This window comes from Canis lupus, chromosome 14 (assembly GCF_003254725.2).
Source record: "Canis lupus dingo isolate Sandy chromosome 14, ASM325472v2, whole genome shotgun sequence".
NCBI classification, from domain to species: domain Eukaryota; kingdom Metazoa; phylum Chordata; class Mammalia; order Carnivora; family Canidae; genus Canis; species Canis lupus.
The window spans coordinates 13,572,670-13,590,813 of record NC_064256.1 but is presented as its reverse complement, the minus strand read 5'-3'; the positions used below and the strand labels follow the sequence as shown (position 1 = coordinate 13,590,813).

General features: G+C 34.6%; 1 protein-coding gene across 14 annotated transcripts in view; it reads right to left on the bottom strand.

Annotated features, from left to right (window-relative positions):
* RUNDC3B (RUN domain containing 3B) overlaps positions 1 to 18,144 on the bottom strand; it is a 167,450-nt gene that overhangs the window by 110,671 nt on the left and 38,635 nt on the right. For all 14 annotated transcript variants that reach the window (XR_007401982.1, XM_035698462.2, XM_049093522.1 and 11 more), the window contains exon 2: positions 17,646 to 17,761. Coding sequence is in view for 13 of the 14 variants with exons in the window: in XM_035698462.2 (XP_035554355.2) it covers positions 17,646 to 17,761 (116 nt within the window). In the remaining variant the exon portion in view is untranslated. The remainder of the gene's footprint in view (positions 1 to 17,645; positions 17,762 to 18,144) is intronic.

Genomic DNA, 18,144 nt, shown 5'->3' with positions numbered 1-18,144 from the left:
TAGTTTGGCAATTGTGGACATTGCTGCTGTGAACATTGAGTTGCAGGTGTCCCGTCATTTCATAACATCTGTACCTTTGGGGTAAATACCCAGTAATGTAATTACTGGGTCATAAGGTAACTCTGTTTTTAACTTCTTGAGGAACCTCCATACCATTTTCCAGAGTGGCTGCACCAGCTTGCATTTCCACCAACAAATAGTGCAAGAGGGTTCCCATTTCTCCACATCCTTGCCAACACTTGTTGTTTCCTGTCTTGCCGTTCTCACTGGTGTGAGGTGGTATCTCATTGTGATTTTGATTTGTATTTCCCTGATGGCAAGTGATGTGGAGCATTTTTTCATATGCTTGATGGCCATTGGAGAAATGTCTGTTTATGTCTTCTGACCATTTGACTGAATTGTTTGTTTCTTGGTTATTGAGTTTGATAAATTCTTTACAGATCTTAGATACTAGCCTTTTATCTTATATGTCTCCAGATTAGGGGAGTTCTCAGCTATGATTTGTTCAAGTACGCTTTTGGTCCTCTCTCTCTCTCCACATCCTCTGGAATCCCAATAAGACAAATATTATTCTTTCTCAAACTACCATTTGATTCTCAGTCTCTCCTTCCCGGCTCTTAGTTCTCTCTTTTCCTCAGCTTCCTTTCTTTCATTCAACTTGTCTTCTATGTCACTCTCTCTTCTGCCTTCATTTACCCTAGCTGTTAGAACATCCAGTTTAGATTGCATCTCAGTTAGAGTATTTTTAATTTCAGCCTGATTAGGTCTCATTTCTGCAATAAGAGATTCCCTAGAGTCTTTTCCCTAGTGCTTTTTTTCACGAGCCTCCAGTAATTTTGTAATCCTGAATTCTATCTCTGACATTTTACTTAAATCCATATCCATTAGATCTGTGGCAGAGAGTATCACTTCTCATTCTTCCTTTTGTGGTGAATTCTTCCTTCTAGTAATTTTGTCCAGTGCAGAAAGTATATGAGTGAACAGAATAAAAAATATCAACCATGACCCAAGCAAAATACACCCTAGACAATTCCAAAGAGGTCAGGGACCAGAAAATAGAAGAAAAAAGACAACGGAAGTAACAAATTTAAAAATAATAAAAATTTTTAAAGGGGGGAGGAGATAGTGGGGAGAGAGAATATAGTCTCACATAGTGGACCAAGATGGTGATCCTCTTGGTTCTGAGTATATTTTGGTCTGTACGTTGGAAGATACTAAGTTCAAAATTTATATAAAAAATCAAAACATATAGAGAAATAACAGCAACAACAACAAAAACAAGAAGAAAAAAGGGGGTAGAATGGGAAGGAAGAGAGAATATAATCTCTCAGAGTGGACCAACATAGTGCTCTACTTGGTTCTGAGTGTATTTTGGCCTGTATGTTAAAAAAGGTACTAAATTCTAAAACTATAAAACAAAATAGAACAAAACAAATAAAACCCCCAAACTTATATATATATAAAAATTAAATTGAATATGTTGAAAGGAAACCAAAAATGAAAAATATACCTATGACATGTAATTGTAAAAAATATGAAAGTCAAAAAGGAAAAAAAAAACTTAAAAACAGAGTTCATAAAATATTGTAGTTAGATGTGAAAAAGAAAGAATATTGGAAACTTTTAACCTGAAAGATAAAGGAATCATAAGGAAAAAAAATCTTGAATTCTATATACTATTCTCTTTCAGTCCTGGAGTTTCCCAGTGCTCCTTGGTCAGTAAACTTGCTGTTCCCCTGTTCTTCCAGCTGATTTTCTGGTGAAGGAGCCTGCTGTGCTGATTCTCAGGTGTCTGTGCCTAAGTAGAGATGTCCTGCCCCTTGCCAGGTGAGGGTGCTCAGTGTAAGCTGCTTGCCCTGTGAGGTCTTTGTTTCCTAGAAGTCACACCTCTCTTGCAAGAAGTGGTCACTTTTCTATTTATAGAAAGTATAAATTTCTATTTATAGAAAAGTGTCAGGCTGGATTGAAAGCTAATTTGAGGGACCAGATGAAACGAGGACCCATACTATTCCACCATTTTGCCTCCTTCATTCTGCCTATTTTAAAATCGATTTGTTTTTGCTATTGAGTTGTAAGGAGTTCTTTATGTATTTTAGATATTAACCCCTTATCAGATATGCAACTTGCAAATATTTTCTCCCATTCAGTAGGTTGCCTTTTCATTTGGTGGATCTCTTTGCTTTGTAGAAACGTTTAGTTTAGTGTAGCTTTTTATTTATTATGGCTTGTATTGCTTTTGCTTTTGGTGTCAGATTTCAAAAATAATCACCAAGATCTAGAGTTTACAGCCTATGTTTTCTTGTAGGAGTTTCTTCAGGTCTTGCATTCACCTTTAATCCATTTTTAGTTAATTTATTGTGTACAGGAGAAGAAAGTGGTCTAGTTTCATTCTTTAACATGTGGCTATCCAATTATCTAACACCATTTATTGAAGACAATGTCCTTTCCCCACTGTATATTCTTGTATATTGCTATAAATTAATTGACCATAAATATGTGAGTTTATTTCTGGGCTCTCTATTTTGTTCCATTGATCTATGATTCTGTTTTCATGCCAACATCATGCTATTTTAATTAATAAAGATTCATAAGATAGCTTGAAATCAAGCTGATATGATACCTTCAGTTTTGTTCTTTCTCAAGACTGCTTTAGCTATGTGGGGTCTTGTATGGCTTCCTACATACTTTAGGACTGTTCTATTTCTGTGAAAAAAACCACTGGATAGGGATTACTTTAAATCTTAGATTGCTCTGGGTAGTATGGACATTTTAACCATATTAATTCTTCCAATTCATGAGCACAGAATATCTTTGCATTTATGTTTTATTCAATTTCTTTCATTGCTGTCTTGTAGTTTTCAATATACAAGTCTTTTACCTCATTTAAATTAATTCGTGGGTATTTTATTCTTTTTGATGCAACTATAAATGGGATTGTTTTCTTAATCTCTTTTTGAAACTTCATTGTTAGTGTATAGAAATACAACAGATTTTTGTGTACTGATTTTGTATCCTGCAATTTCACTGAATTTATTAGTTCTAATAGTTTTTTAATGGAGCCTGTAGAGTTTTCTATGTATAATGTCATGTCATCTGCAAATAGTGACAGTTTTATTTCTTCCTTCTGAATGTGGATGCCTTTTATTTCTTTTTCTTGCCTAACTGCTCTGGTTAGGACTTTCAATACTATGTTGAATGAAAAGTGGTAGAGTGAGTACTCTTGTCTTATTCCTTATCTTAGAGGAAAAGCTTTTAGCTTTTCACTGTTGAGTATGGGGTTAGTTGTGGGCTTGTCATATATGGTCTTTATTATGTTGAAATGTGTTCCCTCTAAATCTGTTTCATTGAGAATGTTTATTTAAAAAATGGATGAATTTTGTCAAAATTCTGAGATAATCATGATTTTTATCCTTTGTTAATGCAGTGTATCACACTGATTGACTTGCAGATGCTGTATCAGCTTTGCATCCCTGGAATAGTTCCCACTTGATCATGGTGTATGATATTTTTAATGTGTTGCTGAATTGTTAGCTAATATTTACTTGAGGACTTGTGCATCTATGTTCATCAGGGATACTGGTCTTTAATTTTTTCTTGTGACATGTTCTCGTCTAGGATGCCTTTTCATTTGTAATTTTCCTTGAGACTTCCTCTTTGACTCAAGTTATTTATAAGTTTTAAAAATTTTTCCAAATATTTGGTGATTTTTCATATCTTTGTTTTTAATTTCTAGGTTAATTGTTTATAATCAGACAACATACTTTATGACATAAATTCTTTTAAATTTGTTAAAGGTTGTGCTATGCCTCAGAATTAGATCTTTCTGAATATTCAGAAATAATTTGCCCTTGAAAAGAATATACATTCTGTAGTTGTTGAATGAGCTGTTTTATAAAAGTCAATTAAGTCAGTTGGTTGATATGTTGTTCAGATCTTTTCTGTCCTTACTGGTTTTAGGTCTACTTGATCTATTATTATGAAAGGACTGCTGAAGATGCCATGTAGAATTGTGGATTTTTCTATTTTTTAATTCTCTAGTCAGTTCTATAAGCTTTTACTTTTTGAATCTCTGTTGTATAGGATTTTTTTATCTTTTTTTTTAATTTTTTTTTTTTTTTTTTTTTTTATGATAGTCACAGAGAGAGAGAGAGAGAGAGGCAGAGACACAGGCAGAGGGAGAAGCAGGCTCCATGCACCGGGAGCCCGATGTGGGACTCGATCCCGGGTCTCCAGGATCGCGCCCTGGGCCAAAGGCAGGCGCTAAACCGCTGCGCCACCCAGGGATCCCAGATTTTTTTATCTTAACAAACTCTTTTATTATATAAATGTCCACCTTCCATCCCATTAATTTTCCTTATTGTGAACTCTACTTTGCCTGATGTTAAATATAGTCCACTCCAATTTTGTTTCATGCAGTATCTTTCTCTATCTTTTTACTTTTAACCCATCTGTATCGCTATATTTAAAGCAAATTTCTTTGTACATTGAGTCTACTTTTTTTACCCAATCTCTTTTAATTGGTGCATCATTTATATTTACTATTTCAAATAAATAATGTACACCTAACTCATTTACTAATGTGGTTGGATTCAGGTTTACTATTTTATTGTTTTCTCTTTAACCCTTTTTTTCTCCCTTCCTTTAGATCATTTGAATATTTTTAGCATTCCATTTTTTTAAAAAAGACTTTTATTTATTCACAAGAGACACAGAGTGAGAGAGGCAGAGACACAGGCAGAGGGAGAAGCAGGTTCTATGCAGGAAGCCCAACGCAGGACTTGATCCCGGGACTCTGGGATCATGCCCTGAGCCACAGGCAGATGCTCAACTGCTGAGCCACCTAGGTATTCCTTTAGCATTCCATTTTAATCTATTTATTGGCTTTTTGGCTACATCTCTTAGCATTTTTATAGTTAGTGCTTTAGCACTTACAAAATAATACCTAATCTTTAACAGTCTAGAGTTTTTATTTTATTATTTCAAGTAAAATAGATGACGACAGTCCCTTTACTTTCTGCTTTCTATTTTAAATGTCACTTATAATAAAAAAATAAAAAAATAAATGTCACTTATATATGAAATCATAAAACCTCCAAACCAATGTTGGTAATTTTAATTTTTTATCATATATTAAAGATTGTAAAAAGAGAAAAAAATCTTCTATTTGACTTAGATAGTCACCATTTCTGTTGTCCTTTCTTCATTGATGCAGTTCCAAGTTTCCCTCTGGTATCATCTCCATTTATAAAAGGAAGGAATTTTGTTAGCATTTCCGGTCTTCTAGTAACAATTCTAGTTTTCTTTCATCTGAGTATTTGCTTTGCCTTCACTACTGAAGTATGCTTCCACTGGATATAGAATTCTGAGTTTGCGGTTCTTTTCTTTTAGAACTTTAAAGATATTGTTTCACTGTTGTCTGCTATAACTTTTGCTGTTGTCCAATAGGTCTTGAATGCTCTGTTCTTCAGACTAGGTAATTCCTACTGATCTATTTTCAAATTCATAAAGATCTCTATTATCTCCATACTGCTAGAGTCCCACATAGTGTTTTCAGATATTATACTTCTGTATTCTAAAATTTCCATTTGTTCTTTTCAAGGTTTGTACTTCTCAATTCAGAATTTTTTTTTTTTTTACCATTTCAAGAATATTTACATCTTGCAGCACACAGTTATAATGGCTGCTATAATATCTTTGGTAATTAATCTCAGGATTGACATCTTTGTCTTTTTTTTTTTGAGAAATGGTCATATTTTCCTAGTTATTCATTTGTGAAGCAATTTTAGGTTTTATGTTAGATGTTTTTAATATTATATTTAAACTCTGAATTCTGTTAAAATCCTTTGGAGTATGTTGATTTTTCTTTTGCTTTTTTTTGGTAGGCAATCAACCTGGTTAAATTCAGATAGCCAAGTTCTTTCTTGCCTTATATGGGCAGAAATTCCAATATAAGTTGAATTCTTTGGGTTTGGCCCCTATATATGCCATTCTGGGACTTGGGCAGTATCCTAACTCAGTCCTCAGAATCTTGGGTATGAAGCCAGGACTCATGCTGGTCATTAGCATACAGAATTAGGACATTCTTTTTTCCAGCTCTCTCTTCCCTGATACAATCTCCAGCTCCAAGGTCCCTCTTTTATTAATTTCTCTAGGCTTATGGAAGGTTTTTCCCTTCTATCAGAACTTCTTTACCCCTTTCCCCCACTGTCAAACAGATCTGGGCAACTGAAGCTGCACTTGGGTGAAAAGCAGCAAGGAAAAAGAGAAAAAATGGGAAGATTCCAACACTCCCTGACTCACAGAAGTTCTTTTTCCTTATCCTCTGACCAGAAAGAGAAGGTTACTGTTGGAGTTTTTGCTATCTGCAATTAAGAACTGATACCTTCACCAGTTAAAGCTGAGGATATAGGAGGGGAAAAAAAAAACACAGGAAACTCACTCCTATAACAATTCCTCTTCAAATTTTGATATCTCTCCCCAATCTGGCTCCTACTGTTTATTTTTCAAAGTAGACAAGTAGTTGTTTTCTGTATCCTGTCCAGAGTTTTTAGATGCAATCAATAGGAGAGTGTGGTATGGACTTAATTATGTACCTCTAAAGTCATCTGTTGAAGTCCTAACACCTAATGTGATCATATAGGTAATTATGGTTGAATGAGCTCATAAGCGTGGGTTCCTGATCATATTGGACTAGTTTTCTTATAAGCAAGGACATCAGAAAGTACACGCTCATTCTCTCCACTGTGTGAGGACGCAGCAAGGTGACTATCTACAAGCCAAGGAAAAAAGTTCTCACCAGAATCACAATCAGCCAGCACCTTGATTTTGGACTTTCCAGCCTCCAGAACTGTGAGGAAAAAACATTTCTGTTGTTTAAGTCACCCAGTCTGTGGAATTTTGCTATAGCAGCCTGAGCAGACTAAAACAGACAGTTTGGACAGTAGTGGGCTTACTCCGTCTGGCTAGATCTGTAAGTTCATTTATCTTTTTCCATTATATTTTTTTTTAAGATTTAATTTATTTGAGAGAGCACAAGCAGAGGGAAAGAGAGAAGCAGATTCCCCACTGAGCAGAGACCCCCCAATGCAGGGCTCAAACCCAGGACCCTGGGATCATGACTGAGCCAAAGGCAGCTACTTAACTGAGTGAGCCATCCAGGTGCCCCCCATTGTAATTTTGAAGGCCATAATATGGTAAAGTGTAATAAAAGACATAAGAGAAATAGAAACCATGCTACCTGTAAAAGGATACAGTAGAAAGATAAGAGAAGTTTTCTTAGTAAATTTGCCAGAGATAAGAAGAATGAAATGAAAAATTCAGAATGCACTTCTGGAGGAAAGAAGAAAGAGAAAAACCATCAATAAGAAAAGCTTATTAAGAAGAGGCTAGGGGGATGCCTGGGTGGTGCAGTTGGTTAAGCATCTGACTCTTGGTTTTGACTCAAGTCCTGATCTCAGGGTCCTGAGATAGAGCCCCATGTTGGGCTCTGCACTGAGACTTTCCCTCTCCTTCCATATCTCTCCCTGAGCATTCTCTCTCTAAAATAAATAAATAAATCTTGAGAGAGAGAGAGAGAGAGAGAGAGAGAGAGAGAGAGAACTGGCTAGAAAGAAAGGAATAGGAAGAAAACAGAAGAATGCAGAACTGGAAAATGAAATGACTATGCAAATAAAAGCTTCAGTGGGTAATAACCAAGAGTGTATCTCGTGCTCAAGTAGAAAAGAAACTTACAGGGCACCTGGGTGGCTCAACTGGTTAAACGTCTGCCTTTGGCTCAGGTCATGATTCCAGGGTCCTCTATCAATCCCCATGTCAGGCTCCCAGATCAGCGGGGAGTCTGCTTCTCCCTCTGCCCTTCTTCCCGCTCATGCTCTCTCTCTCTCTTTCTCTCTCATATAAATAAAATCTCATTTTTAAAAAAGAACCTTCCATCCAAAGGAACAAAAAAGAAATTAAAACACAAGTCCAGAGAATGGAAATAGGTAGGCTCATATAAATACACACAGGAAAAAGGGCATGTCTTAACTTAAGAAAATATATGTTATATGCTATACCACACATTAACATATATAATGCAGTGATGATATATTACAGTATATATAACATATACTATGCAAATATACATACATGTTGGAGAGTATCTCCAACAGACTCCCTGCGGAACACAGAGCCCTACTCAGGGCTCAACTCAATCCCAGGACCCTGACATCATGACCTGAGCTGAAATCAAGAGTCCAATGCTTAACAAACTGCACCACCCAGGCACTCCTGAGTATTCAATGAAACATATTTTTAATCACATGACAACAGAGCCTATCTAAAAAGGAACTAATGAACACTTAAAATTAGGACCACAGCTGTCTTATCTCAATGTTACATACATTGCCCATTAAGTTTAACTATTCACTCAAATCAACCACAAAGGGCAAGGATAACTTTCAAAGAAGAAAAGGAGAAAGTTTTGGAGCTCTCTTTAGATATATCAATAATTTGTCTATGGAGTGGGAAACATGGAATTTGAGGACCATCGCTTTTCTACCCAACACAAAATAGGAGAATTAAAAATTCTGGATAAAATATAACAAACACACTTTAAAATATGGTTAGTACATTGGAGTGCCCAGAAGTCTCAGTTGGTTAAGTGTCTGACTCTTGGTTTCCACTCAGGTCATGACCTCAGTGTCATGGGATAGAGCCCTCCTCAGCTCTGGGCTCAGCTGTAAGTCTACTTCAGATTCTCTGCCTCTCCCTTTGCTTCTCCCACTGCTCTCAAAAAATAAACAAATCTATGTTTTTAAAATTTCTTTTAAAATTTATTCATTTGAGAGAGAGAGGGAGCATGAGCAGGGTAAAGGGTCAGAGGAAGAAGGAGAAGCCGGTTACCCAATGAACAGGAAGTCTGACTCAGGGCTTGATCCCAGGATCATGAGCTGAGCCAAGGTAAATGCTTAATCACTGAGCCACCCAGATACCCCAGTAAATACATCTTTAAAAAATAAATATAGGGATCCCTGGGTGGCGCAGCGGTTTGGCGCCTGCCTTTGGCCCAGGGCGCGATCCTGGAGACCCAGGATCGAATCCCACGTCGGGCTCCCGGTGCATGGAGCCTGCTTCTCCCTCTGCCTGTGTCTCTGCCTCTCTCTCTCTCTCTCTCTCTCTCTGTGTGTGACTATCATAAATAAATAAAAATTAAAAAAAAAAATAAAAAAAATAAAAAAATAAAAAATAAAAAATAAATATATATAATATAGTTAGTATATGAAAAAAATCACAGAAATTCTTAAGCCAAAAATGGTAAGTAAATAGAAAATAAGGGAATCTATAAAACCCCTAAAACTGAATATACCACAATAGGCTCAAAATACAGAGAGCAAAAATAGACATATCTGTAAGAATCACCTGATTAATCCATCATAATAACAAAGGTTTTAAACTTTTAAGTTATTAATAGATCAAGCTGTCAAAAATGAACACTTGAGAAACATTAACAATTAGAGAATACACATTCTTCTCAAGATGAAACATTTATGAAAACTAACCATAAGCTAGGCCATTAAGCAAAACTTACAAATTTCAAAAAATCTGCCATGCAGGCCAAATTCCTTGATCATTTTGTTAACATAGAAATAAAAATTAATAGGTAAAATTCTTATTTCCAGTAACATTAAAAATTAACTTCTAAATAACACATAAGCCAAAAAAGAGATAATAATGAAAAGTAGAAATTACCTAAAAATGAATATTAATAAAAATATTGTATTTCCCAACTTATATATGTAAGCGAAGCAGTACTTGGAGAGAAGGTTGAAAAATAATCTGGTAGGAGTCCAACATAATAAAACAGACTCAAAGAAAACAGAAGAAACAATGGTGTCATTAACATACACTAATGATCAAAAAAGCCATAAGTTAATTACTTGAAAGACTAAGAAAATTAACAAATCTCTGGCAATAATGTTTACGAAAAAAGAAGAAAAAGAACTAATAATATTAGGAATGCAAAAGGGGACCAAGCACTTCCATGCACTGGCTGACAAATGCATGGAAATTAACAACAGATATCCACTGATGGAATTTTTGTTCCTTAACAGCAACATGAATGAAACACATCATACCCTTCAGAAGAGGGAGAGGATGGTTCACAAATAATGAGGGTAGGGTATAAGTTTTTTTTAAAAAAAAACAGAATCTCAGCTTTTAAAACAGTATTATAAAGATAAATACGTGCTACATGTTTTAGTTTTAGGATCTCTTCAGTGAGCTTCAACTTTTTAAAACCACTTAGATAAATTTAGCTATTTTAAATATGGCACAGTGAAAGGAAAAACTGCAACTAACAGGGATTAAACAAGAGGGCACGGAAAAGAAGAAATTGATAGTGGGAAAGAAGATAGATGAGAAGTCAAAAACCTAAAGTGACCTGTAAGCATATGCATACCACCCCACCTGACCCAGGTTATTTACTGGCAAAATCTATGCAACAGACAATTCCAAACTTAGGGAAAATTCTTACAAAGAATTTAAAAAGATAAAACAACTCTAATTCATTTAGTGAAGATAATATTATCTTGATAACAAAATACAGAGAAATTACACAGAACCAAAATTCCTACAATATTAGCAAACTAAATCCTAAACCTGGCCAAGTATATTAAAACAATACGTGAGGCTTGAGTTGGATTTATCCCAAGAATATATAGGATGATTTAACATTAGGAAAACCACTGGTATAATTCTTCACATTAAAAAATTAAAGGAGAATTCTGATTCCAGACAAGATGAAATAGATGCACTTTACTTTTGCTAAACACAACTACAAACTCTGGACATACATATAAAATAAGTATGAAAAGATTCTGAAGATGGAGAATAAAAGAAAGACTGCTAGAGGACCCTGGAAGCCAAGAAATGACACAGCAGGTAAGTTTCTTTGCCTTGTACATCCCAGACTCTGTGGTGGACACACTGGCAACCTGAAATAGGCTGGCCTTCTCCTCTTGAGTGTTAATTTTAATGGTGGAAACATTAATTTTAACAGTCTAATGTGGTTCTAATATTTTGTAGGGAAGTATGTAAAGCAATTATATGCATATTTTAAGTTTTTAATTTTAATTCCAGTACAGTTAACAAATAGTGTTATATTAGTTTCAGTATGCAATATGGTGATTCAACAATTCTATACATTACTCAGGGGTCCTCATGATAAATATACTCTTAATCCACACCTCACCTCCCTTCTGATAACTGTCAGTTTGTTCTCTACAGATAGTTAAAAGTCTGTTTCTTGGTTTGTCTCTGTTTTTCCTTTGTTCATTTGTTTACTTTGTTAAATTTCACATGAGTGAAATCATAAGGTATTTGTCTTTCTCCTGCCTTACTTTATTTAGCATCATATTCTTTTTTTTAGCATCATATTCTCTAACTCCATCCATGTTTTTGCAAATGGCAAGATTTCATTCTTTTTTTTCTTATCGAGAGAGAGAGAAAGAGAGAGAGAGAGAGAGACCACGAGCAAGTGGGGGGAGGGAGAGGGGCAGAAGAGAGGAAGAGAAAGAATCTTAAGTAGGCTCCATACCCATCTGTCATGGGGTTTGATCTCACCACGCTAAGATCATGACCTAAGCTGAAATTGAGTCAGATGCGTAACACCTGAGCCACCAAGGTGCCCCATTTTTTTTCTTGTTAAATATAACCATTTTGTGTGTGTTTGTATATATATATACCATATTTTCTTTATCAATTCACCTATTGATGAACACAGGCTACTTACATAATTTGGCTATTGTAAATAATGCTACAGTAAGCATAGGAATACATATATCCTTTCAAATTAGTGTGTTTGTATTCTTTGGATAAATACCCAGTAACGCAATTACTGGCTTAAAGAGTAATTCTATTTTTAATTTTTTAAAGAAATTATATTGCAAATGGGGGAGAATGAAGAGAAATGAAGAAAGATAAGGCTCTTAAATTTAAGACTGGAAAATGATAACATTCATAGACTGTAATAAATTATATATATACAAAGTAGTACCTGGAGCAATGACTACAAAGTCTATACAAAGACATCCACTCAAAAAAAGTACAGATAAAAACTGAATTCTAAAAAACATTCAAGTAACCCACAGGAAGACAAGAAAAGGAAAACAGAGAAATCAAAAACAGAGGGAACAGAAAACTAAAAAATAAAATAAATAAAATAAAATAAAAAATACAACTATTATATTTACCATGTTCTTTCTTGCTTCTTTTTATCATCTCACTTCTGCTTGAAGACAGTTCTTTAGCCAATCTACTGTCAATAAATTTTTTAGTTTTCCTTATGAATGTCTAGATATCTCCTTTATTACTAAAGGATAATTCTTCTAGATACAGGAGTCTGTGTTGACATTTTTCTCTTAGCACTTGAAAGAAGTGCCTCCACAGTTTCTAATGAGAGCTCTATTATCCAAACTGTTTTTTCCTTACAGACAAGGTGTAATTCTTCTCTTGCTACTTTCAACATTTTTTCTTTGTCTTTCTTTTTTTGATGGAAGATTATTTTAATTTCATTTAAATTCAATTAGCATATATTATTGGTTTCAGAGGTAGTGATTCATCAGTCTTATATAATGGCCAGCATCTTTTTTTTCCTCAAAAGTTTAATTATAATGTATCTTGGCATGAATTTCTTTGGATTTATTCTATTATTCACTTAGTTTCTCAAATTTTTATGTTTATGTCTCTTGACAAATTTGGGAAATTTTCAGCCATTATGTTTTTAGCTCATTTTCAGCCCCTTCTTCTCCTCGCAGAGATACCCTGATGAAAAGAGGGTTAGATATTTTGTTACAGTCCCATAGGTCCCTGCAGCTGTATTTTTTAAGTCTACTGTTTAATTTTAGATTATTGTTAGTCTTTGTTGTTTAAAAAATTTCTATGTTTCTGTCTTCTAGTTCACAGATTATTTGCTCTGTCCCCTCCATCTTCCTGTTGAGTCTATCCATTGAGCTTTTTATTTTGGTTTTGTATTTTTCAAAATTTACCAAAATCTCTCTTTTTTTTTTTAAGATTTTTTTTATTCATAAGAGACACAGAAAGAGAGGCAGAGACACAGGCAAAGGGAGGAGAAGCAGGCTGCATGCAAGGAGCCCGATGGGGGACTTGATCCCGGGAATCTGGGATCAGGCCCTGAGCCAAAGGCAGATGCTCAACCCGCTGAGCCACCCAGCCACCCACCAACCAAAATTTCTATTTGGTTCTTCTTTATATCTTCTATTTCTTTGGTGATATTATCTACTTTTTCATTTGTTAAGCATTTTTATAACTGCTTATTGAAGCATTTTTTATCATACCAATTTAGGATTTTGTCACAAATACATAAGACCTCTGTCATCTCAGTGTTGATATCTATTGTCTTTTATCATTTAATTTGAGATCTTTCCGGTTCTTGGTATGACAAGTGATCCTGAACATGTTCATATTATGAGTCTTGGGACCTTAAACCTTCTGTGTTTTCATTGGCTTTCTACGACAGTCCTAACAGGGGAAGGGAAGGAGTAGGGAGCACCACTTCATTACTGTCAAGTGGAAGGAGAAGTCTACTTTTCCCAGTTGGCCTCCCTTGACATTTGAATGTGGGGAGTCCTCATAACTGCTGGGTGAAGGTGGGAGTCCAGGTTTTCTACATGGTTTCCATTGACAATGCACTGGGAGTAGCCTTATTACTTTGGGTGATGTTGAAAGTCATAAGTCTCTAATACAATCTCAGGATGGCAGGGAAATGACCCCTCATTACTGCCGGGTAGGTATGGAAGTCCATACTTTTCATTTGGTAAGATTTTTCAATGGGAAGATAAGGTTCACAACCAGCAGGGAAGGAAAAGGTCCCAGTTCTCTGCTTGGCTTTCTCTGATACCATTCTAATGGTGGTGGTGGAACAGTCTATTACCATCTTATGAAGAGGAAATTCTAAATTCCCCATCTAGCCTTTTCTGGCCTGGATGGGGGGTGGTACCAACTTCTTCAGTGCACTTGGGTAAGGTAGAGCAGGGACTGTCTAAAAGTCTTCCACCTTGGGGCACCTGGGTGGTGCAGTCAGTTAAGCATCTGACTCTTGATTTCAGGTCGTGATCTTGGGGTCCTGACACTGAGCCCTGAGTCAGGCTCTGCACTCAGTCTGGAGTCTCCTTGAGATTCTCTCTCCCTCTCTCTCTGGACCTCCTGCTCATGCTCACTCGCTCTCTCTCTAAAATAAATAAATCTTTAACAAAAATTAAAAATAAAAGTCTTCTGCCTTGTTTTCTGTACCTGCTGATATTTACAGGCTACTAGCTTATCCAGTCTTGGACATACAAGGTAATCAGAAAATTCAAAGAACCCACCACATCATTCCTAAAGTCTTAGAGTCCTTAGTCTCCCTTCTTCTACCTTTTGGAGTCTTGTTTTATTTGTTTTATATAATAGCATCCAGGGTTTTAGATATACTTAGTAAGAGAAATAGGGGAAAGTATGGCCCCTTCATCTTTAGAAAGTCTCCTAAATTTCTTTTTTATAGCTAGCTCATTCATCTCTAAAGTGGATGATGAAGGAAAGAATACTGTTATTTATCCCTATCAAACCTGTACACAGGCAACTAATTTATTAGAGAACTAAAACATAAAAAAAGTAATAGTTCAATTTTTAAAACTCTATGGGACTGGACATAGCCTTAATTTCAAGGTAAACCAAAAGTGTGATACGGTAATCAAATGTCATTGTAATTTTAAGTTCTAAACTAACACTGAGTTCACCTCTCTGAAGCACTTCACTCAGCCTAGAGTATCAGATTTTAAGAGCAATACTAATAAACCAGTGATTAAAAAAATAAGATAGTGATGGTTTCAGAACATTGAAGGAGCAAGAGATACATTACCTAGAAAAAAGGAGGACTGAGGAGAAAGGGTTATATAATAGCAATTGTTAGTATTTATTAAGCTCAAAACTGGAAAAAATGGCAGAAAATAGAATAAAAGCAGTCAGATAGGTTGGCTTTATTTATGTAGGATTTTTCTAGCAATATAAATTGCCCCAAAATGTGATGAACTACTTTACTATCCTAAGTTCCCACGCATCAAAAGTATTAAAACAAAGACTGTACATCCACTAGTTACAAATATAGTTGAGTGGATTGCCTCAGGAGAGAGCCTAGAGTAGTTTTTAATCTGTGATTTGTGGAGCTATCTGAAGAGGCACTATGGATTGTAGGGTGAGGTACAACTGCTGCTGAACACATAAAATGCCCAATTTCCCCAAATTGCTTCAATAAGACATTCATTTACATACTCAACATCTACAGCTGCTTTTATTAGGACAGGTGCAGATGGGGTGGAGAGAAGGATGGTACTTAAAAAAAAAAAATCCAAAAATTAGTGAAGATATGAACTGAGGTCTCTTTGAATTCTACATTCTTTGATTAGTTTGTGGTTCTCAGCTATATTCCAGGAAACTAAGATTGTCATTTTATTGAGCGATAACTCCAAACAAGATTAATTTATGTCATTTAAAAAGCTTCCTTCTCTTCAATAATGGGATTTTTAAAATGAATCAATAAATGTTTCAGTTTTCCACTTTACCTGTGTCAGTAGAGCCTATTTTGTGCCTGGAGGTGAATTTTATCTTTCTCTGAAAGATTTCATATTTAAACTAAATGCCCTTTATATTTAAAAAATAAAAAGTAGCTATAGAAAAGTAAATCTCACAAACACACAAAGTTATACATTTTAAATCTATACTTCTATAAAGAGAAACTTTGGAAAAATTAGCTGTTATATACTAAATTTTAGGTGAACACACCATCAAAATAATCATAACTTCTCCATAAGTAAAAGCAATTTGTTACATATTAAAATACTAAAATAATATGAAGTCTGTAAATGCCTGAGTATTTAAAATACTTCATCCCAAAAGCTAAAGATCATTTCATGACTCATACCTATATTAATCACAGTGACCACATTAGTCAATCTACAGGAACTTTTTTTAAAAGCATAAATTATTAATTTTACTTAGCTTAAAAAATTAACACAAATTTCAACATATCATCATTCTTAGTCATTGTAGTGGAATTCTTATCCATAAATCAACTAGGGATTCTATTTTCAACGTGGTAGTTCACTGGTTTCTTAGAAATGACACTCACTGTTAAGTAATTCTAAAGGTCTATCATCTAGATTTTGCTGAGGCAGGACTCAAAAGAGGGCAGGCTGGTGTGCAGGAGGGATCCATGTATGTGGTCATGAGTCTGCTCAATCACTTAGCATGGGTATCTCAGCATGGCCTTTTTTCTGCTGATAGTTGCTTATGTATTTTGTGAGTGAATCATAAGCTAAATGTATACTGAATCAAGGGAATTGAGGTATTATGATAAAATAGTTGTGAACATCGAGTTCTCCTATGTTGCATGTGTTTTTTAGTCAAGTATTATTTATAACTTTATATGTAAAATTTTAAAGTATTATCACCACACAATATAGTAACTCAAACAATATCTCAAAATAGTCTCCTATCCTTTGCTTTTATAGAAACGTATTTTCTTATAAAAGGTAACATAAATGGCAGAAAATTTAGGAAATACAGGACAGCAAAAATAACTTTTTAAATGCAAAATAACTTAACAGAAAAGCAAACTTTTAACAGAAAAGTGATTTTATGGACCCCATTTTAAATTGCAAAGGAATGACTGAATCCAGATTTTATTTTCCCATGGAATTAATTTCAACCCTTTATTATAGGCACACAAGACTACTCAACTGATTTAAACACTTAGGAGTAAAACTTGAGGCTTTCAGCATCAAAAACCACATAAAAGAATTATCCTTTAGCTTAAATTTGAAATTCTCACAAGTTGTCTGATCAAAGCAGATTACTTATTTCAAACTATACCATTAAAAAAGTAAAGATAATAAAAACTTGAGTGAAAACAGCTGATGATCAAGTTTCCTTCAGGAAGATAATAGAATTAATGTAATAAAGTTATTTACTTATTACTAAGAGTTATGCTACGTAATGTTTCTTGGTGTTATCATCTATATTTTACAGGTATTTTTAATGTAAACATATTTTATAATTCTGAGAGACCACAGTTCCCATCCTACCTTTTAAATTTTAAGAGATTTATCTTTCTAATGTAAATATATTTACTGATTTATTTTAAAACCATACATGAGCATATTTCCCACATACCTCTTTTAACTATTTATGGCAGAAAACCTTTTCAAAGATTCCAAAGTTTAATGAAATAGAGGTTAAGCAAACAAACTTAATGCCTGCATGCTTCTTTGTAAGTTGGTCAAAATACCATCTAGTAGCCTCTGAAGATGAGCTACCTTTTAATTGAAGCTTTTATTTTAATTACTTACGGAAAGTGACTCTGCTCCCTGTATGTGACACTTAATGCACTCAACACTTTTAATGCACCCTGGAAACAGGCATAAATAGGAGAACAGAAATTCATTTCCAGGGACAAAGCATAGGTCAAAAGATTAGGCATTCTAAAATCAGTTTTATGTTTCTCAAGATGCAATATGGTTATTATCTAAAAGCATATCAAACTGTATGGATTCTAAAATTTCAGGCTTATAAAAAAGAAAGCTGTTGTGAGAATAAACTTATATTAATTCTGTTACCTTTTAGCCGGTGACTTAGAATCTGTTCCAAAATAGCTGCAAAATTGTTAAATTCAGGAGAAGAATCGTCAATTGTCTCAAAGCAGGACCGATCAATTAGCGTCTTCACAGAAAACCTGTGAAAAAAAGAGAGTTGATTCATTCACCTAAGCAGGAAAAATGGAAAGGAAGCAATTTAGGGAAGTATTACAAAAAATAATCTTAAGTATTATATATATTGAAAACTATTCAAATTTACTCTGTGAATAGAAAATTTTACATAAAAATCAGGCTTTCAGTTATATATTTACTGTCTATTGAACACAATAAGACTTAGGAGTAGCTCACTATTTTCATAGCATTAAAATCAGAATTTAAAATATGACCTTAATTATGAATTCTAAAAACTCAAAAGCTACAATACTGCATATAAGAAATTTAAGTGTCAGACCTAAATGCTTTTAAGAGTTTTAGAGTACAAAATTGAATGAAACAGGATGCTAGTAGTGCAGATCCAAAG